The following is a 20,851-nucleotide window of genomic DNA, read 5'->3' as shown; positions in this document are numbered from 1 at the left end:
TAACAACCACCAATTAGGAAGGAAAATACCATATCTGGAGAACACTCCAAACTATACCAATTTATGGTTAGTGAATTTCCCAAAATGTGGATGGTGAATTAATTAGTAAAATTACACTTGAGCTGTTCAAACTTACTTTCTGGAGCGTGCTTCCCATTTACTGGAATGAGCTGTTCTAACTAATTAGAAATTTATGTATTGAACTTAATTAAAGACATGCAACTGAGTTACTAAAATGTTAAGGTTGTTCAATTGCAATCACAAAAATTCAGGATGTGCAAAAGTTAAGGTACCAACAGCAATGGTAACTTTGCTCCATTACACATCCTATATGTACTGTAGTCAAGCCCAGATAAAGGCAATCCAGAAACCTAGAGTCACAATGTCATCAGGGTCATTTTATGACTTTTTAATAATAAAAAAATAAAACTTAGCACTTATATAGAACTTTTTATTCTGGAGATCTCAACAAACTTTACAAAGGTGGAGAAATAACATTTATTTTACTAATGGGGAACACAGAGGTGCAGTGACTTGCACTGGGTCATTCAGCAAGTCAATGACAGAGGTGAGATAGTAAATTTAACTAGGCAATATTAGGCCATACACATATGGTTGCCAACCTTGGGAACCCTAGAGCAGATGGTTGTCTCGCTCCAGCAGCCATTTGCAGTGCTAACTCAATTAACCCCTGGTAAGAATGAAGGAATCATGTCTATTTTTATAAATATCATGTGCAACTCAGGTTACCTGCTTAATATTATCCTGCCTGACTGCAAGGAGTTATATCAAAGGAGATTGTTAGAGGGAAAAACAGAAAAATGAAACAATGACAAATAAGGTTCCTTAAGGAAACACTGGGAAAGCTATTAATTGGGGAATAGCCACCTGCCTGGTTCCAGCTAGGCTAGCAAGGTTTACTCTTCCCAGGCCCAAACCTAGGATCAAAGGGGACACTAAAACCCTAAAATGCCAAACGAGGGAGGAATGGAGGTTGAATGGGCAGCAGTAGCTGGAGATAAGTCTCTGATAGACAAAGAATGCCACAGGGGCTTTCTGACTCTCCCAGCCCAGGAGCAGAGTGTCTGAACTCAGTAGACTTCACCCAAAACTTGCAAAGAAAGAATAAAGTTTATGTCAGAACTTGGTGCACGGGCCTTTTGGTGTTTTATCCCTTTTCTCTGCTTGAGTGATCAAAGCTTTGTTTTGAAGATGTTTTTGAGTTATTTTAGTAAGTTGCTTGTCACTGGCTCCTGTGGAAGAGATTATTCAGTATCTCAGTTTTATAGTACTTCTGCATTTTGAGTATAAATCCTAGATTATAAACAATTTAAACTCCATTTTAAAATAGTTGTATTAAATTAGTGGGTTTATTTATTATGAAAACCGAAGTGTAAGAATTAGAGTTTTTGCAATAAATATATGTATAGATAATATGTTTCTGGATCTTCTTATATAATATGACAGCACACAGCAAATACAGAAATATACAAATTTATCTCAATACCTAGAGGAGCGGTTGATCAATCAATCAGACCACAGCTTTAATGTTTGCTGGATAACTTTTACTCCTTTAATATTTTTTAAATGCGTCAATAATAATTTAGATTGCACAAAGCTAACCACTAAGTGGAATATTTTTCATAGTGCTGGGAACAGAACAAACCCACACTGCAGTATCTACTGAGTACTCACCACAGTTTGATGGTTGACCTGGATCACCTCATCCCCTGCATGGATCTTCTTACACTGATCTGCAGGAGACTAAAGGCAAGAGAGAACAGTTAATTTGGCAACTGTAAAGGACCAAGAACTAGTAGGGGGGAAAAGACAATAGGTCTTACCCAAGGAAACTCTATTCTAATAACAATAGTAAATTGTATTTATAAGATGCTGTGTTTCCTTTTCCAACCACAGTATACATACCAGTACTGTGACTGGGTACTGTAGGGATGGGGAACCTAAACTAGTGATCATCTTCTCCACTGAGCCCTGGTTTTGCTCTCTATTGCTCACCTCCCATTCAATTTAACTTGTACTATTGTTCTTGCAAATATGAGATTAGGGTGTCAAGCAACCCAGACTCCATGGGTGTGAGTGCACACGGCTGAATGGAAGGTGACAGGCACCGGCAGGTACATCTGAGGTCTTGCACTGTTAAATCAACACAGTTGCCCAAAAATGTTTGAGAGCACCAAAAATATAGCCAAGAAAACAAAGCAACTAGCCAAACAAATGATCCACTGAAATTTTAGGTTTGCAGCCAGTATGATACCTGAAATATCAATACGTTTGCCTCTTTCATTTGACAAGGGTAATTTGAAATTAAAAGTATTCTTTGAGAGTTTGACTTTGTTCTTCACTGATGGATAATGGCCTTGATAGGTGATTTTCTTAAACTTATTTAAGAGCAGTTCATCTGCTTCAGACTAGACCTTCAAGATGAAATATCCTCAATTGCCATAACTTTGGTTGCTTTGGGCTGGACCATATCTTTATTTAAGTGTAACCCAGGCAGTTTACAATAAAGCAAATATAGACTAAGGCTCTGGATTGGACAGAGCACTTCAGCATGTGCTCAAGATCTCATTGACTCCAGTGAGCTCTAAGTATGTGCCTCAGTCCTTTGAGAAATATGGAGGGACTTGAGCACCTGTGTAAGTGCTTTGCTGAATCAGGGCCTAAAAAAGAAACAAGATTAATTCTACCATTGAAACTAGACTAAAAGTACAAAGAAAACCAGCATGTTGTGACCCAGATCTTCTGAATTAAATAAAAACAAAGGGTTGGGATGGGGGCTATTTTAGGAAGAGCCCTGATTATGAAAAGAATGTAGTGTTGTGTTACCAGAGCAGTAAATCTAGAAGTAAAGTGAGCTTTTTTCACTTTCCCAGAAAAACTTCTAAGTAAACCTACTAAAAAATACTAGGAATATCCTTGTTGAAATAAACTTTATAATAACTCTAAAAACTTCATTCAGAAAAGCACCTAGGACACGTGTAGGTGGGAATGTTTTAAACCTTTTATTTCTTAAATGTTGAAATGGCAAATACCTTTATGAAATGCATACTTGCAAAGATGTTCTATAAACATTCAACTCCTAATACAGCTCCTAATATCATTCCTATGTAAATGGTAAAATGTTTAAAGATTAGATTAAAAAACTCTTGTAATAATTTTATTGGAATATTGAAATAACATGAACTTAAAATATGTTAATCTCCTGTTAATCACCAAATGATTAGAACATGTATTCCTGGAGAGGAAATGGAAGTTAAATATTGGTAAATTAATTAATTTGATTACAAATTCTTAATATTCATTAATTGGCCTGTTTTAAGACAGCTCCTTGAATGGCAAATGGCTTCTTCCAAGTTACTGATTTAGATATTTTCTTCTATTTCATAGAATTTAATTAAATAGCTTTGCTCAATTATAAACTGTCTGGTTGTTCTTTTTAATAACCAAGAAGAGCCACCTTTCCTTAAACAAAAGTATTTTGCCCATTCATAAATATTTAAGTTATCTAAGGACAGACTAAGACTGGCTTCACAATAATTTTGGAAAATAAGACCTTGGTCTCCATTTAACAAAAGAAAAGTGCCCCAGCAAATGCAGGCCCACTCTCAGAGGTGTAAACCCTCCTAAAAGCTCTGCACAGAGAGATATACAGAAAACACTGTAATGGAAATAACCAGTTTGTCATTTGTGTGTGTGGGGGGGTTATGTTTTCTTTTTCTTTCTTTAATACGAAATAGCCATGGCTGTTAACTGTAATTATTTTTCTTGATCTCAATCATGATGTCCCATGAGGTGGAACAGGAACAGAAAAGAACCTGTGACTAAAATACTGGGAGTCACCTCTGAGGTGGCAGTTAGAGAAACAATTAGTAAGAGTAAGAGCTGGCTTACCATTCTTTGCATCACTAAACTAATTTTTTAGTATTTTTATAATAAAATTAATTGGCATTCAACAGTTTAAAATTGCCCTATTTTATCATATGCTCCCTACCGTTGAATGCTTCAGGTGTTGACAGTCAGATGCTCTTGGACCTCAGCGAGAGTAATGGTATATAGCAGCCAAGAGTTCAGAAAATGTGAAAATCCATAAGTTATACAAAGGTTTCAAACATCATTGAATCCCAATCCTTTCTCCCTGAGAAAGATGGCCTTTGATCTAATATCACCTGTAGGCATAACAGGCTTTCTCAGTAAAATTCTTGTGAACTAGACATCCTAACTAAGGTAGACATTGTGTGGTTTAAGTGACATATTCAGCACATGGATTAAAAAACTGCTGTCTATAGCCACCTTTTCAGTGTTACTGCAGGGTATGGCGACAGCTGAACAAATCTATATTTTTATTGTGGATGAACAAAAGGCATTTCCATTCATCAGTCAAGGGATTTATAGGCATAAGCAAGTATTATGATGGTTATTTTTGATAAAACACTTGATATAATTTTCAGAAGTGAAGAATAATCATTTAAGGGAAGTGTATTTAATAAGAGTGTGTCATATGGTGTTACTTCCTTTTTTGGTTGTGGTTAGAAGAAAATGATTTAAGTAGAAAGACAAATGAATTAATATCCCAGTCCTTTACACTTCCTCTCTGCAGCCACATGCACAGCTGGCTAAACAAGGTTAAACACAAACTAAAAGAGGATATATTTATAGGAGCCCACTGTTAAAATATTGACAGCACATGTTTATGTTTTTATTACTACTTCTATTTTTCACTAGTATATAATATTTCAGATCTAAAACACTTTATCGTATTATTGGATTAAGGTCACAACATCCTGGAGATATATGTAGGTAAATATTTCTATTTTACAAATGTGGAATGGAAACCAAATTTATTCTGAACCTTACATCGGGCAGTAGCTTATTCTGCATGTAGTTGCACTGGTTTCAGTGGGACTACTAAAGGAATAAGAAGCTACTCAATGAGTTAGTAAGGGTGACAGAAAAAGGCTGCAAGCAAATTTGAGCAAAAGCTTGTATACCAAGTTGATAGCAGCCAAGGAGAGAATACCATGATTTCTTACTGCACTAACCACTGGGCCACCAATCTTCCCACTTTCTGAATGCTGAGGCAAAATGTAATCCATCTCTAGGCAGGCATTATCTAGTAATCACTCTGAGTACTCAACTATCCCCAGTTTCTATATCTTGTTATGTTGAGGGTTTGGAAAAAATTCGCTAGAGCTGGTGGATATAACAGGCACCTGCCATTCAGGCAAAATGAGGGGCTGGTTTTCACTACGGAGATATCGATGCGGCTGCAATCGATGCAGCAGGGGTCAATTAAGCAGGTCTACTTAAGACCCTCTAAATCGATGGCAGAGCGCTCTCCGGTCGACCCCGGTACTCCACCTCTCCAAAAAGAGTAAGAAGTCTACCAGAGAGTGTCTCCTGTCGATACAGTGCAGTGAAGACACTGGGATAAGTTGACCTAAGCTACGTTGACTCCAGCTACATTATTCATGTAGCTGGAGTAGTGTAACTTAGGTCGACTTTACCCCAGTAGTGAAGACAAGCCCAAGGAAATAATTAAATGACACTTTGTTTAAAGATAGCTGAAACAATAAGAGCAACCACCCAAAACACAGACGGTATGTAAGGCTGCTCAGGAACCTGAACTATATGGACGGAAGGGTTTTACTGTGGACTGAATGTAAAAGCAAGAGCAGAGGACTGAAATGAAGGGGCAGAAACACCACAAAAGCAGGGAGACAGGAGTAAAGCCCAAGATGCAGCCAGAGAAGCCCTGAGTAGCATGACCCTAACAAAATGCTAAGGGAGAGAGCTTTTGGGTAAATCACAGCTGGAAAGAGGCTTGGGACTGCGAGCAAAGAAATTGCCTCCTGCTGTTTGATTCCTACTCTGTTCAAGGAAACAAGATTTTATGTTCATTCTTTGTAAATAACAGGATTGTATCAAAGAAATACCTGATTCCATAATCAAATGGATACTATCTGCTAGACCTGTGGCTCTCAACCTTTTCAGACTACTGTACTCCTTTCAGGAGTCTGATTTGTCTTGTGTATACCTCAAGTTTCACCTCACTTAAAACTACTTGCTTACAAAAGCAGACATAAAAATAGTAAAAAAGCCATAGCACATTATTACTGAAAAATCATTTACTTTCTCATTTTTCCATATAATTATAAAATAAATATGAATATAAATATTGTACTTACATTTCATTGTATAGTATATAGAGCAGTGGTGGGCAACCTGTGGCCTGTCAGGGTAATCCGCTGGTGGGCCATGAGACAGTTTATTTACATTGACAAGGCTCAGGCTCAGCCCCCTGCAGCTCCCCAGTGACTGCGGTCTGCCATTCCCAGCCAATGGGAGCTGTGGGAAGTGGCGGCCCGCATGTCCCTGCAGCCCGCACTGCTTCCAACAGCTCCCATTGGCCGGGAATGGCGAACCGCGGCCACTGGGAGCTGCAGGCGACCGTGCCTGTGGACGGTCAATGTAAACACACTGTCTCGTGGCACGCCAGTGGATTACCCTGATGGGCCACAGGTTTCCCACCACTGAGATAGAGCAGCATAAACAAGTCATTGTCTGTATGAAATTTTAGCTTGTACTGACTTTGCTAGTGCTTTTTATGTAGCCTGTTGTAAAACAAGGCAAGTATCTAAATGAGTTAAAGTACCCTTTGGAAGATCTCTGCCTGTCCCCAGGGATACATGTACCCTGGATGAGAACCATTGTGCTAGATCCTGGATTTTGGCTAACTTCTCAAATCAAAAGGGGTAACAATATTATTAGTTTCAGAGTAGCAGCCGTGTTAGTCTGTATCCGCAAAAAGAACAGGAGTACTTGTGGCACGTTAGAGACTAACAAATTTATTTTAGCATGAGCTTTCGTGAGCTACAGCTCACTTCTTCGGATGCATCCGAAGAAGTGAGCTGTAGCTCACGAAAGCTCATGGTAAAATAAATTTGTTAGTCTCTAATATTATTAGTCTACTTACTGGGTCACCCATAAGTACTTTTAGGACATTTGCAGCTACAGGATATTTCATTTCTATTTCTAGACCGTAAACTCATTGTGTATTAAATTGCTACACCCACAACGAATGGGAGGTGGATGTGGAAGGAACAGAAATACTGTTGTTCCCAATTCGTTAGATTTCAATTAACATTAGTTGCAAAAGTTAAGATTTGGCTCGTTACTTTTAGGTACTTTTTCTGACTTTGAAAAAGCTGAGTTATTTTCTTCTAAAATTAAATTGTGGCTCTGGGGTCAATTATCCCTTCAAAAGGGATGATAAATCAATTTACTGAAATGCTGGGAATAAAGGTCTTTGAAGTTGCTTTATTTCATGAAACATTTTTTAGCAGAAACAAAAAAGCAACTCTTGGTGGTGTCCTGCTTCCTTATGCTAGCAACACAGCAGTTTGCAAATTGGAAATTAGCTTCTAAAATATTTATGGTTTTCACTTGGTCTACTGACAATTTTTTCTTTTTAAAGAGCTTGTGCCTTGTTTTAATAAGAAATGCTTTCCCTCTTCCCTTTTAAAAGTATATTTAAAAAACAAAATCTGCAATAAGGAAATAGATAAATGATTTCTTTTAGTTCATGAAAGACAGTGTTCACTACATTCAGCCACCAACAGCATATCGCTAACAGGGAATGCTTTCAGAAGCCATCTCAGTGCTATTATGTTTATCATAAACCAGAAGACACAGAAAATTGGTTCACAGCTTAAACACGAAAAGACAGACGCTTAAAAAAAAATCTGAGCCAAGCTTCACAAACCAAACACCAAGTCATAAAGAATAAAGAGACATGAAAGAAGAACAGGATCACTGAGGAATTTTAACTAATGAGGGATTTTTTTAATTCAGTATAATACTTGACTAGAAACCACTGACTTGAATGATGATATTGAAACAACAGTGAAACAATACATACAGATGCACTGAATTAACTGAAAACAAATCAGAGAAAGGAATGGCATCACAGCAATAGAAGAAATATCAAATATTTTATGTGAATTAGGACATTTGCCACATTAGAAGTATACACTGTATAGGCCATGGCCCAAACTACAGAAATGATAAGTCAGATGATTTCAGCTCAACAGCACTAGGAACTGTCCAATTTCTCCACTTACTCACCTTGGCTGCATTGCTAGGGCTTACAAGTGCTAGCTCACAGATGTGTTAGGCACATAGGTTGAAAATTCATCCATCATAATAAGGGCTACATTGGGAGCAGGTGGTTGAACAAGAGACTTGCAGGGGAAATCCACAGCCACCGTACATAATGGAATTGAGTTTCATTCCAGTTGCAATTGCCAGTGAGGAGCGGTATTTCACAGGAGTTCCATGAAGGGCTGCTGGGTACATGATTATGTATAGCCAAATGTCCACTAATCCTCTATATAGATAGCACAGAAGTATCATGGCCCCCATTTCATAACAAGGGATGCAGAAGTGGCTGCAGAGGACGGTTGAGGGTATGTTTACACTACGAAATTAGGTTGAATTTATAGAAGTTGATTTTTTAGAAATCAATTTTATACAGTCTCATAGACTCATAAACTTTAAGGTCAGAAGGGACCATTATGATCATCTAGTCTGACCTCCTGCACAATGCAGGCCACAGAATCTCACCCACCCACTCCTGTAACAACCCCTAACCTATGTCTGAGTTATTGAAGTCCTCAAATTGTGGTTTGAAGACCTCAAGCTGCAGAGAATCCTCCAGCAAGTGACCCGTGCCCCATGCTGCAGAGGAGGGCGAAAAACCTCCAGGGCCTCTGCCAATCTGCCCTGGAGGAAAATTCCTTCCCGACCCCAAATATGGTGATCAGTTAAACCCTGAGCATGTGGGCAAGACTCACCAGCCAGACATCCAGGAAAGAATTTTCTGTAGTAACTCACATCCCACCTCATCTAACATCCCATCACAGACCACTGGGCATACTTACCTGCTGATAATCAAAGATCAATTGCCAAATTAATTGCCAAAATTAAGCTGTTCCATCATACCATCCCCTCCATAAACTTATCAAGCTTAGTCATAAAGCCAGATATGTCTTTTGCCCCCACTACTCCCCTTGGAAGGCTGTTCCAGAACTTCACCCCTCTAATGGTTAGAAACCTTCGTCTAATTTCAAGTCTAAACTTCCTAGTGTCCAGTTTATATCCATTTGTTCTTGTGTCCACATTGGTACTAAGCTTAAATAATTCCTCTCCCTCCCTAATATTTATCCCCCTGATATATTTATAAAGAGCAATCATATCCCCCCTCAACCTTCTTTTGGTTAGGCTAAACAAGCCAAGCTCTTTGAGTCTCCTTTCATAAGATAAGTTTTCCATTCCTCGGATCATCCTAGTAGCCCTTCCCTGTACCTGTTCCAGTTTGAATTCATCCTTCTTAAACATGGGAGACCAGAACTGCACACAGTATTCCAGTCAATTGTGTGCGTCCCCACTTAAGACCATTAATTCGGTGGAGTGCGTCCACAGTTCCAAGGCTAGCGTCGATTTCTGGAGCATTGCACTGTGGTAGCTATCCCACAGTTCCTCAGTCTCCGCCACCCATTGGAATTCTGGGTTGAGATCCCAATGCTTGATTGGTCAAAAACATTGTCGCGGGTGGTTCTGGGTACATGTCGTCAGCCTCCCCCCATGAAAGCAATGGCAAACAATCATTTCTCACCTTTTTTCCTGGGTTACCCATGCAGATGCCATACCATGGCAAGCATGGAGCCCACTTAGTTCACCATCACTGTACATCTCCTGGGTTCTGGCAGACGTGATACTGCATTGCTACACAGAAGCTGCTCATTGCCTTTTGGCAGCAGATGGTGCATTACCATTGGTAGCCATCGTTGTCGTCTCCTGGGTGCTCTTTTAGCCGACCTCAGTGAGGTCGGTCAGGGGCGCCTGGACATAAATGGGAGTGACTCCAGGTCATTCTCTTTTTAAGTTTTATCTCCTGAAGATTCAGTCCTGCCTGCAGTCGTACTGCATCATCTTCTGGCGAGCAGCCAGGAGACGACAATGGCTAGCAATTGTACTGCACCGTCTTCTGGCAAACAGCCAGGAGACGACGATGGCTAGCAATTGTACTGCACCGTCTGCCTAAGATGTATAAGAGAGATGGAGTGGTTCAAAACAAGAGACCAGATTTGTTATGTATTAATTTGCTCCCCCACTCCATGAAATCAACGGCCAACAATCATTTTGGTGAGGTCTGTCAGGGGCACCTTGAAAAGTTTAATGGAGATTCAGTCCTACTTGGAGTAGCAGGGGGAGGGATAGCTCAGTGGTTTGAGCATTGGCCTGGTAAACCCAGGGTTTTGAGTTCAATCCTTGAGGGGGCCATTCTGTGTAACAGTTGTGTGTGTCTCTCCTTGATGTAAACCCACCCCCTTTGGTGATTTTAATTCCCTGTAAGCCATGTCGTCAGTCGACCCTCCCTCAGTACTGCTGCGGGTCCCTGTTATAGCCTCTGTCCTTCATGCCCTTGGAGATTTTTTCAAATGTTTGGGCATTTCGTCTTCTGGAACGGAGTTCTCATAGCATGGATTTGTCTCCCCATACAGCGATCAGATCCCATACCTCCTGTTCGGTCCATGCTGGAGCTCTTTTGCAATTCTTGGACTCCATCATGGTCACCTCTGCTCATGAGATCTGCACTCACCTGCAGATTGCCATGCTGGCCAAACAGAAAATGAGATTAAAAAGTTCATGGGCCTTTCCCTGTCTACCTGGCCAGTGCATCTGAGTTGAGAGCGCTGTCCAGAGCGGTCACAATGGAACACTGTGGGATAGCTCCCAGAGGCTAATACCGTCGAATTGCGACCACACTACCCTAAATTCGACCTGGCAAGGTCGATTTAAGCGCTAATCCCCTCATTGGGGGAGGAGTACAGAAATCGATTTTAAGAGCCCTTTAGTCGAAAAAAAAAGGCTTCATTGTATGGATGGCTGCAGGGTTAAATTGATGTAACGCTGCTAAATTTGACCTAAACTCTTAGTGTAGACCAGGGCTGAGTTAACCTAGGGTCTGTTTACACACTGGGGTATGTATTATATCCCCCCAAAACCTCATATAGTTAGAACATAAGAACATAAGAATGGCCGTACCGGGTCAGACCAAAGGTCCATCTAGCCCAGTATATGTCTACCGACAGTGGCCAATGCCAGGTGCCCCAGAGGGAGTGAACCTAACAGGCAATGATCAAGTGATCTCTCTCCTGCCATCCATCTCCATCCTCTGACGAACAGAGGCTAGGGACACCATTCTTACCCATCCTACCTAATAGCCATTTATGGACTTAGCCACCATGAATTTATCCAGTCCCCTTTTAAACATTGTTATAGTCCTAGCCTTCACAACCTCCTCAGGTAAGGAGTTCCACAAGTTGACTGTGCGCTGTGTGAAGAAGAACTTCCTTTTATCCCATGACAGCTTAATTTACATAAGAGCCTTTGGTGAGGGACCTTGTCAAAGGCTTTCTGGAAATCTAAGTACACTATGTCCACCGGATCCCCCTTGTCCACATGTTTGTTGACCCCTTCAAAGAACTCTAATAGATTAGTAAGACACGATTTCCCTTTACAGAAACCATGTTGACTTACACAAAGTCTGTTTATTCTGCTTTTTCCATGATGAAAAGCAAGTTGGGCCTGCTATAAGCTTAATGGTCTATATTATGGCCAGGGAAACCCTATATAGCTTGTGTTTGTTTTGATTTCAACATCATTATTAGGTATTATTTGTATTACCATAGTGCCTATGAGCCCCAGGCCTGGACCAGGACTCTATTGTGTGAGGCACAGTACAAGCACAGAACAAAAAGATAAACTGTAAATTCTTTAGGTCAGGGACTAAGTACATGACAAGAGACAACAGATGGATACAGACAAACAATGGGAGAGTACAAGGGAACACAAACAATACTGGTCTGTATGCTAGGCGGTGGACTCAGCACACCAGCAGCCTCTCTGTTGTCAAGCATTTTGTAGGCCTCATGGCAAAGGAGATTTTTAAGGAGAGTTTTGAAGGACGATAGTGAATTAGTTTTGTGGAGGATTATAGGGAACTTTTTCCAAATGTGAGGGCCAGTGTGGGAGAAAACACGAAGGTGCTTGTTTGAAAGTGAGCAATGGAGGTGGACATCATAGGCTGATCAGAGGCAGGAATCAACATTTTGATATTGACATCAACCTCCTAATATCAGAATAGATCTGTTCTTGGCTGTTCTCTTCTTGAACTCAAACAAGTGCCTCTATCACAACTTCCTTTTCTTTCCCCTCCCAAATTCTTACCTCCCTTATTCTCCATCTACCTCTCACTTTCTTTCACTCTGCTCCTTCCCTCACTCCATTTCTGCCCCATCCCTTACTTTTCCTCTATTCAACTCTTCCATTGCACTGCTGTCCATTATCTTTCCATGCCCATGTGTTCATGCTCTCCACTACCTCCTGCACTCCCAAATAAAGCCCATTAACCACTTTAGTTCATTACACCGTATTCTAAACTAAAGAAAACATAACTGTATTCACCATGGTATGTGCACAAAGGTAAGTATTCTAATGATCTTATCACTATAACTCCTACTTCTGTGTCTTCAACACAGTTGTGTCTTTCCTACGAGTTCCCCTCTGAACCACCCAACTTCTGTGTCCATCTTCTGTTCTGGCACACCAGCCTCTTTCTTCTTCTGTGGGCACACTGAGGTGAACTAGACTTTAGGAAGGTAGAGAAGAAAAAGAGGTGAGGATCTCTTGGGCTAAGAGGAGAAAGAGAGGGAATCAGAATCTTTAGGGGATTGGAAAAGGGGATCTGCCAGGACAGAGAAGAGGGAAACTTCAGGGGCAGGGAAGAAGGGTGTGTTCTAATTCAATCACAAGAATTCTTGTTCATCAAGCAGAATGAAAACAGCAGGCATAGAAAACTCTTGCACACTAATTCCTCATTTACCCAGCATTCCTGACTATGTGCAGAGAGATTACCAAATTATTTTTCAAAATGACAGTGATATCAACCTTCAGCTTTCTTACTGCATTACTCAAAGTATTATGAATTCTTTCAGCTTTTCACACCTCAAACAAGCACCTCGCTGTAAATAATTCTTCTCCCTTAGGATGTTCATAGTCATATTATTAAATATAATGTTTACTGAAAATAAGATCATTTTGACCTTCTGTACTAAAAAGTACAACTGTGTCATCTCTGCGTAGCTAGCTATACATGTTCCTCCTAAAAAATTGAAAAATACTTCCTAAATGTTTTATGAACCATCCAAGGAAGACTGAAATTGGCCTGATGCCATTAATTTCTTGACAGTACAATGGGATGCACATTAATGTGGTTTTACGTAAAAATATAGAAACTATTGTGAACTAAATAAATTTTCAGTGAAAATGTCCTTTTTAGTTCTATGCTGAAACATAATGCCCTGAAAAGTATCCCTTGAATATCAACATCTTTGTGCTTCTTTTACATCTACCTCCATTTTCCTCATGGATTTGTCTCCCAAAACATTAAAAGCTAATGAAGAGAGTGAAAGCTTGTTGGCATCACTTTGCAAAAACCTGCACTTTAAGCTGCAATTCCCCAGAGACAACAATGTGCTTTGCACAAAGGTCAGTTTGCTCCTAAACTTCTCTTTCTCTAAGGATGTACCTCACTTGAAGATGAAACAGCAGCACATATCACAGATTTTCTCCCATCATTTTGGATTTGCATGGTAAGCATTAGATAATTTACCAAGATATTTCACATCTTCCAGCTCAGGTTGCTGTATGTACTGCTTTCTTCTATGGCATTAGTTAACTACAATTTGGACTCATTTTTCTACCTAGGTGAATACAGATGATATGTGATTACTCATGCTGACATAGTGACAGATTTTAGTACATCAAGTTTCATCAAGGGCAAATCCTATGAAAAGCTCCAAACAAAATGTTTTAGAGCACAGAATAAAAGTTTGAAATGAACATAGCAGTTTAATGGCTAAACTTATTTAAAAAACTATAGAGTTTTTACACATGGGAAGAGGGTATACAACATATCCTGTCCCTCAGGAAAAGACACACCACCATGGTTTACTAAGTGTTTCCTCTCTATGAACAAGTTTCAACTTCAATTAAAGAGGCAGATTGAGCAAAGTGAGAGAAACCTGTCACCAAAAATTAAGCAGAAGCATTAAAAAAAGGGAGAGAAAGGTACATAAACTAACCCAGCTGGATGGGTTTATTGATATGCTTGCTCTGTTATTTGAAGACTGATGCCTTCTGTATTATTTGAAGACAAGACTGATGCAAACCTAACCAAATCCTCTTCATTATGTATCCATCAGTAATCTAGATGGAACATCGCTGTAATATCTAAGCAGCTCCACTTAGAATATTAGGCCCTGAACTCGCAGAGAGCTTTGCATAGGTAAATGGATCTGTCTGGGGAGAGCTCTTTGCAGAATTAAGGTCTTAAACCACACACAACCACATCTGAAGACTCAAAGAAACTCACAAAATATAATACCTATAAAAACCAAACTGTGATACTCTGGTCAGAACACAGGCAACTGAGAAGAGAAGTTTTGTGTCTCCAATTTCTTGGGGGCCAACTCATATACAACTCACTGAAAAAAGGAGTATAAGCACTAGATGATGCAATAAGTTCTAAATGAGGAATCAAAGCTGTCTTGAAGCAGGATCTAAAGTCCCAATGAAGTAAAAAATGAGTAATTTTCTCACCTATGCTTCAGACTAATTAGAATTCAGATGGGAAGAAGACAGACTTAGCCAGGTATGGGGAAACACCTGTCTGTCCTCAGAACTAATTAATCCATCTCATTCTCTCTCTCTCTCTCTCAGCTCCTTTTGGCTGTTTTATATCCCCACTAGCCCATCAGCAATGTGCTGCCAATTAGAGTAACTGGCATCCTTCCATACAGCTCTTGATGATCTATCTACTCATTAGTAAATGGCTCATGGGCACTCAGGTGGTTCCCATCCCCACATAATCCAGGGTGCTTTTGTACACTCATCTTGTTCTTTGAAACAGGGTTTCCTTCCATTTCTAATTAAGTCCTACGTGGTATCCATTCACTCTCAATTTTTCCCTTGAGGAAAACTGGTGGGGATGGCAAGAAGACAGGGACTCTTTGCAACATTAAGTCTTAAGAAAAATGAGAGAATTCATTATATTCAACTCCATTATCCTAGTGTTGTAATTCAGCTGCCAGAGTTTGTATGTGCATATGGTTTTCATTCAGTATGAGTTCTCATGACAAAAAACTTTGTATTTGTGTCATTTAGGCTGACCTCCTTGTAAGAGATACAGGATCTACTCAAGATACTAGTCATCACTTATAACCTTGCCAACTGCCTTAGGGTACGTCTACACTACAAGACTATTTCGATTCATCTTAATTCGAATTTCTGGAATCGACCTAATGAAGTCGAAGTTGTGTATCCACAATAAATACACTAATTCGACTGTGTGAGTCCACAGTAACGGGCGAAGCGTCGACTTTGGAAGCGGTGCACTGTGGGAAGCTATCCCACAGTTCCCGCACTCCCCGCCGCCCATTGGAATGCTGGGATTTCCCACCAATGCATGCTGTGGGGGGGGGAAATTGTGTGGAGGGTGGTTTTGGGTAACTGTCATCATTGAACCGTCAATCACGCCCAGCATCCCTCCCTGAAAGCACCAGCTGGCAATCTGTTCATGCACTTTTCTTCTCAGTGACAGCGCGGGCGCCACAGCACTGCGAGCACGGATCCCGCTGCAGTTGTGGCCGCTGTCAGCTCCTCGCAACTTATCGTCCACCTCTTCCGCAGTCAGCTGCTGAGAAATTTGGCTAATTTTCAATGGTGCTGCGAGCAGTGGTGGACCATGGGGGACGTTTTACCAACATCAACGTCGGGTGGCCAGGCAAAGTTCATGACGCGCGTGTTTTCAGGAACTCTGGTCTGCTTAGATGCCTGCAGGAAGGTAGTTTCTTCCCGGACCACAAAATAACGCTTAGGAAGTGCAGATGCCCATACTGATCTTAGGGGACCCAGCGTACCCGCTAATGCCCTGGCTCGTCACGCCCTATGCAAGCACCTTGCACAGCGACAAGGAACTCTTCAAGTACCAGCGAGCAGCGAGCAGCGTGAACTGTGACTGTTCAGTTTCTTCACAGAGAAGCTGAACCTGCCCTTGTTTCTTTACCAAGTTACTGTTGACTAGCCTCTGCAGTTACATACCCCGTCCACCCCGCTTCCCCAACTTCTAACACACATTTAAAAATTAAAGTACGTGCTCCACTGTAGCTTTACAATGGTGTCTTTATTGATGACTTTGCGTTAAAGGGTTGAAACTGGGACGCACACTGTGCTGGGTAGGGTGTGTGGTCATGTAAAGACCGCCTCTAAAGTCGAGGTTTGACATGCTCCCGCTCCCAGACCGGTCAGCAGTGCCGGACTGGTTGTTTCAACAGATCCTGCCATCCCTCCTTTTTTGGACTCTGTGTGCGGGGGCTATGTGGCCTTGTTGCGGCGGAGGACGGATACAGATTCCTCTGCTGCGTGGCTCTGCGGTCCATTACAGGGACCGTTGCATGACATCTGTAACCCCCCTCCCCCGCTACAAATGCACGTACCACCCCCAACGACAGAAAACCTGCAAACCACCTCCCATACCAGCTAACCGCCTACTGACTGCACTGTGTGTGTGACATGCTGCTGATCCAGCCCCCGTCTCTGTACCCTGCTAAAGGTGACTGTCCTATGCATTACACTACCCCCTGAACCACCCAACGACCCACCCAAGACATCTAACACAGCGTTGTGTAAAAAAACATGACGGAAAAAGTAAGTAACAGAAAACTACTTTTAATAATCAAGAACACAGTAAGGGAAGGACTTTTCAAAATGTAGTAACTGATAGCTTTTGGGTAATTTAACACGGTCCTGTGGTGCAGTGACAGTTTTCACGGCCCCTGGTGACCCTCCTTCATGTTATTTTTGATGAGGGGGGGATTGGAGTTTGAGGCGGGGGTGGGCGGTCGCAGATACAGTGCAGGGGGGCTCTGTCTTCCTGCCTGCGGTCCTGCAGAACATCGACAAGGCGCCTGAGCGTGTCCGTTTGCTCCCTCATTAGTCCAAGCAGCGTTTGAGTCGCCTGCTGGTCCTCCTGACGCCACCTGTCCTCCCGTTCGCAGAGTGAGCGGTGCTGCTGACTGAGGTTCTCCCTCCACTGGCTCTGCTGGTCCGCCTCGGCTCTGGAGCAGCCCATAAGTTCAGCAAACATCTCGTCCCTTGTCTTTTTCTTACGCCTTCTAGTTTGCGCCATCATCTGTGAGGGGCATGGTGCATCAGGTCGTGATACAGTTGCACCTGTGTGATGTCAAAAAGGTAGTGAATTTCTTACAATGATACATTTTTTAAACAAAGAAACATAGTCTACTCGGTGTCTGTGAACAAGAGTATGCACAGCATCTGTCTCATGCGCACTCACTAATGGAAAGTTCGATTTCTCTGAATGCGCTTTCATTGCCTGGGGTATTGGGCTGCAGATCAGAGAACCTTTGCAGGAAAGAAGAATTCGTGTAGCAGCAAGGCATGGTAAGCCAAACACTTTTGGATTCATAGAAGTGAATGTACAGCTCTGTCCTCTTGATGCAGGCAATCCTGAAAGCATAAACTCGGCCCCTGTTGCACCCCCTCACGGCTGTTCACTGGGAAAGTTCCCTGTATGCTGCCACTCTGTAGACTGCAGCACGTGGCTGTTAAGTGAGGCTTCTTGTTATGCAAAGGAACAGTTAAGCGCTCCCATTACTAATAGTACCCCAATTACTCTAATTTCATGCAGGAGTGTGCGAGAGAGATCACCCTGAGGAGAGTCTCACGGGCAGAGAGAGCGCGCATGCTGGAAGAAAGCCACCACCACCCAGGGGCCTACTCTGCCATGCTCGTGAGGGCAATGGTCCCGGAGTTCCAGCTTGTAGCATGGAAAGGCAAAGTGTGCTACCTCGGGGCACACGATAAGCTAGCTCTGCCAAGGAACCTCCTGCATAGACTTTTAGATTACCTCCAGGAGAGTTTCCTGGAGATATCTTATGAAGATAAAAGTTCCATCCCCCTGTATGTAGACCTTCTGTTCTCCTAATGTCTCTCCCTGTTTAATTACTTAAAAAATGTTAACTCGTTGGTCTTAGCTGCTTTTAATAAATAAATGTTAACTTGTTTAAAGCACTTACGGACTGATCCTTCTCCCGATTCAGGGTCCGTGGTAACGGCTGGGGAGGGTTGGTAGGGGATCTCAGAGAGGGTGAGGAAGAGATCCTGGCTGTCGGGGAAAGCGCCGTCGACTGCCTTGTCCTCCTCATCTTCCCCGTCCGCGAACATCTCCGAGGAACAGTCCGTCGACACTATCCCATCCTCAGAGTCCACGCACACTGGTGGGGCAGTGGTGGCAGACCCACCGAGAATGGCATGCAGTGCCTCGTAGAAGCGGCATGTCTGGGGCTCGGCTCCGGAGCGTCCGTTTGCCGCTCTGAGTTTCTGGTAGCCTTGTCTCAGCTCCTTGACTTTCACGCGGCACTGCATTGCATCCCGGCTATATCCTCTGTCTCTCATGGCTTTGGAGACCTTCTCGAAGGTCTTTGCATTCCGTTTGCTGGAGCGCAGCTCCGAAAGCACAGACACATCGCCCCACACAGCAATCAGATCTGAGACTTCCCGGTCAGTCCATGCTGGGGACCTCTTTCTAGTCTGAGATTGCCTGGACTCCTCTGCTGGAGAGCTCTGCATCGTTGCCGGTGCTGCTGAGCTCGCCCCGATGAGCAACCAGGAAATGGGATTCAAACTGTCCAGACAGGAAAAGGAATTCAAATTTTCCCGGGGCATTTCCTGTGTGGCTGGTCAGAGCATCCAAGCTCCGACTGGCGTCCAGAGCGTCAACAGAGTGTTGCACTGTGGGATAGCTCCCGGAGCTACTAAGATCGATTAGCATCCACACCTAGCCTAATTCGACATAGCCATGTCGAATTTAGCGCTACTCCCCTTGTCGAGGTGGAGTACCGAAGTCGAACTAAGGAGCCCTCTATGTCGAATTAAATGGCTTCCTGGTGTGGACGGGTGCACGCTTAATTCGATTTAACGCTGCTAAATTTGATTTAAAGAGCTAGTGTGGACCAGCCCTTAGATAACAAATAGCATTACCTCAGTATCTGTAGTATTCTCTATAGTATATGGGCTAGTCTACACTTACCGTCTGGGTCGACGCGGTGAGTTCGACTTCTCGGAGTTCGAACTATTGCATCTGATCTAGACGCGATAGTTCGAACTCCGGAAGCGCCGCGGTCGACTCCGGTACTCCACCACTGCAAAAGGCGGTGGCGGAGTCGACCTTGGAGCCGCGGACTTCGATCCCGCGGCGTCTGGACGGGTAAGTAGTTCGAACTAGGGTACTTCGAGTTCAGCTACGCTATTCACGTAGCTGAACTTGCGTACCCTAGTTCGACCCCCGCCCTTAGTGTAGACCTGCCCTATGCTCAGAATTTAAGATAAAACTGCAAAATAATGGGTGACTTTATGCATCTAAGGTGAAAATGGAAATTTTATAAAGGGTGATCACTGTAGGAGTTGTCTAGCATATGGAAGCCATACTTGCTTTTCAGCAAACAGAAAGTTGACTGCTTGTTAACACAGACTTTCTATTCAAGTTTTTACACCATGCCTATCACCATAATATCTGAGTATCCAGTATCTGAGACCTCCCATAAGTGATGAGGGCAAGCAATAAGGCATAGCTGGGGACTAACAAAATAGTCCATTAGAAGAGCTACCTGATATTTTGAAAGTGGAAAACTATTGAGAAGGTAAAACTCACCACACCTAGTTATTACAGGAATGGGTTTTAAGAGATGCTGGGAGATGAGGATTTTGGTTATGTACATTAATTTATTTTTTATTTCTATTTTCCCCCTTTTGGCCTGAGCAGCTAGCCAATATTCAGGGTCTTTTTGCTGTTAAGAGGAGAAATTGATGAGAGAGTCAGGTATTTCTTTGATGCAAACCTATTTTCTACAAAGAAGGTACACAAGGTTCTGTTTCCCTGAACACAGTGGAAATTAACAACAGGAGGCAGTTTCCTTGCTCAAAATTCCTAGGCTCTTTTCAGCTGCCCCAAAGCAGCTCTCTCTCTCTTGGCTTCCTCCTAGAGCTATGTTACCAGTACTTTTCTGGATGTCTCCTGGATTTTCTGGCAACTCTCTCCTGGCTTTCTGATAATTTATGCTTCTATTCTGGATGTTTCTGACACACACAGACCCTACATTCTCAATCAGCCACCAGGGAAAACCTCTCCACCCAGATAATTCAGGTTCTGATCAACCTTGCATGTGGCTTAGTCTGAAACAATAGAAAACAATGCCCAAGAGACTATCTTACTCCAGAAAGGAGCTTACAGGCTTCTTACATTTTTCCTGAATAAAGGATGGCTAGTACCCCTCCACCCGCCATCAGCTTCAACAAGGTCTGTGATTGCCTATAGATCAAAATTTGCCTACTGGCAGCCACCAATGTGCTCTAATATAACGCTATTATTATAATCAATGCACTCTAAAAAAACCCTCAAAAATAAACTTTGAGGAGAAAATTTGTGGACTGACAACAATTTGTTGTTGAACCAGCACTTCACCAGCTCAGAGACCTCTTGCATAATACCACTATATTAGCCCTACAGATTACCACTAACCATCTAATAATTCCATTATTTTACAAAAGTATATTTCATTGACTTAGCTTACAGCACCATTGCCACTGCTGCATAGGTTGTCCAGTCTCCTGTTTACTTCAGTAAATATCT

General features: G+C 42.2%; 1 protein-coding gene across 1 annotated transcript in view; it reads right to left on the bottom strand.

The window, feature by feature from the left end:
* The window catches only part of LOC123377890 (connector enhancer of kinase suppressor of ras 2-like), a 474,233-nt gene that overhangs the window by 217,715 nt on the left and 235,667 nt on the right, over positions 1 to 20,851 (bottom strand). Inside the window, exon 8 of the mRNA XM_045031225.1 lies at positions 1,696 to 1,764. Coding sequence (XP_044887160.1) covers positions 1,696 to 1,764 — 69 coding nt within the window. The remainder of the gene's footprint in view (positions 1 to 1,695; positions 1,765 to 20,851) is intronic.

The sequence above is a fragment of the Mauremys mutica genome, chromosome 9 (assembly GCF_020497125.1).
Source record: "Mauremys mutica isolate MM-2020 ecotype Southern chromosome 9, ASM2049712v1, whole genome shotgun sequence".
NCBI lineage: Eukaryota > Metazoa > Chordata > Testudines > Geoemydidae > Mauremys > Mauremys mutica.
Note: the sequence above shows the minus strand (reverse complement) of the source record. Positions and strands in the feature narration are given on the sequence as shown.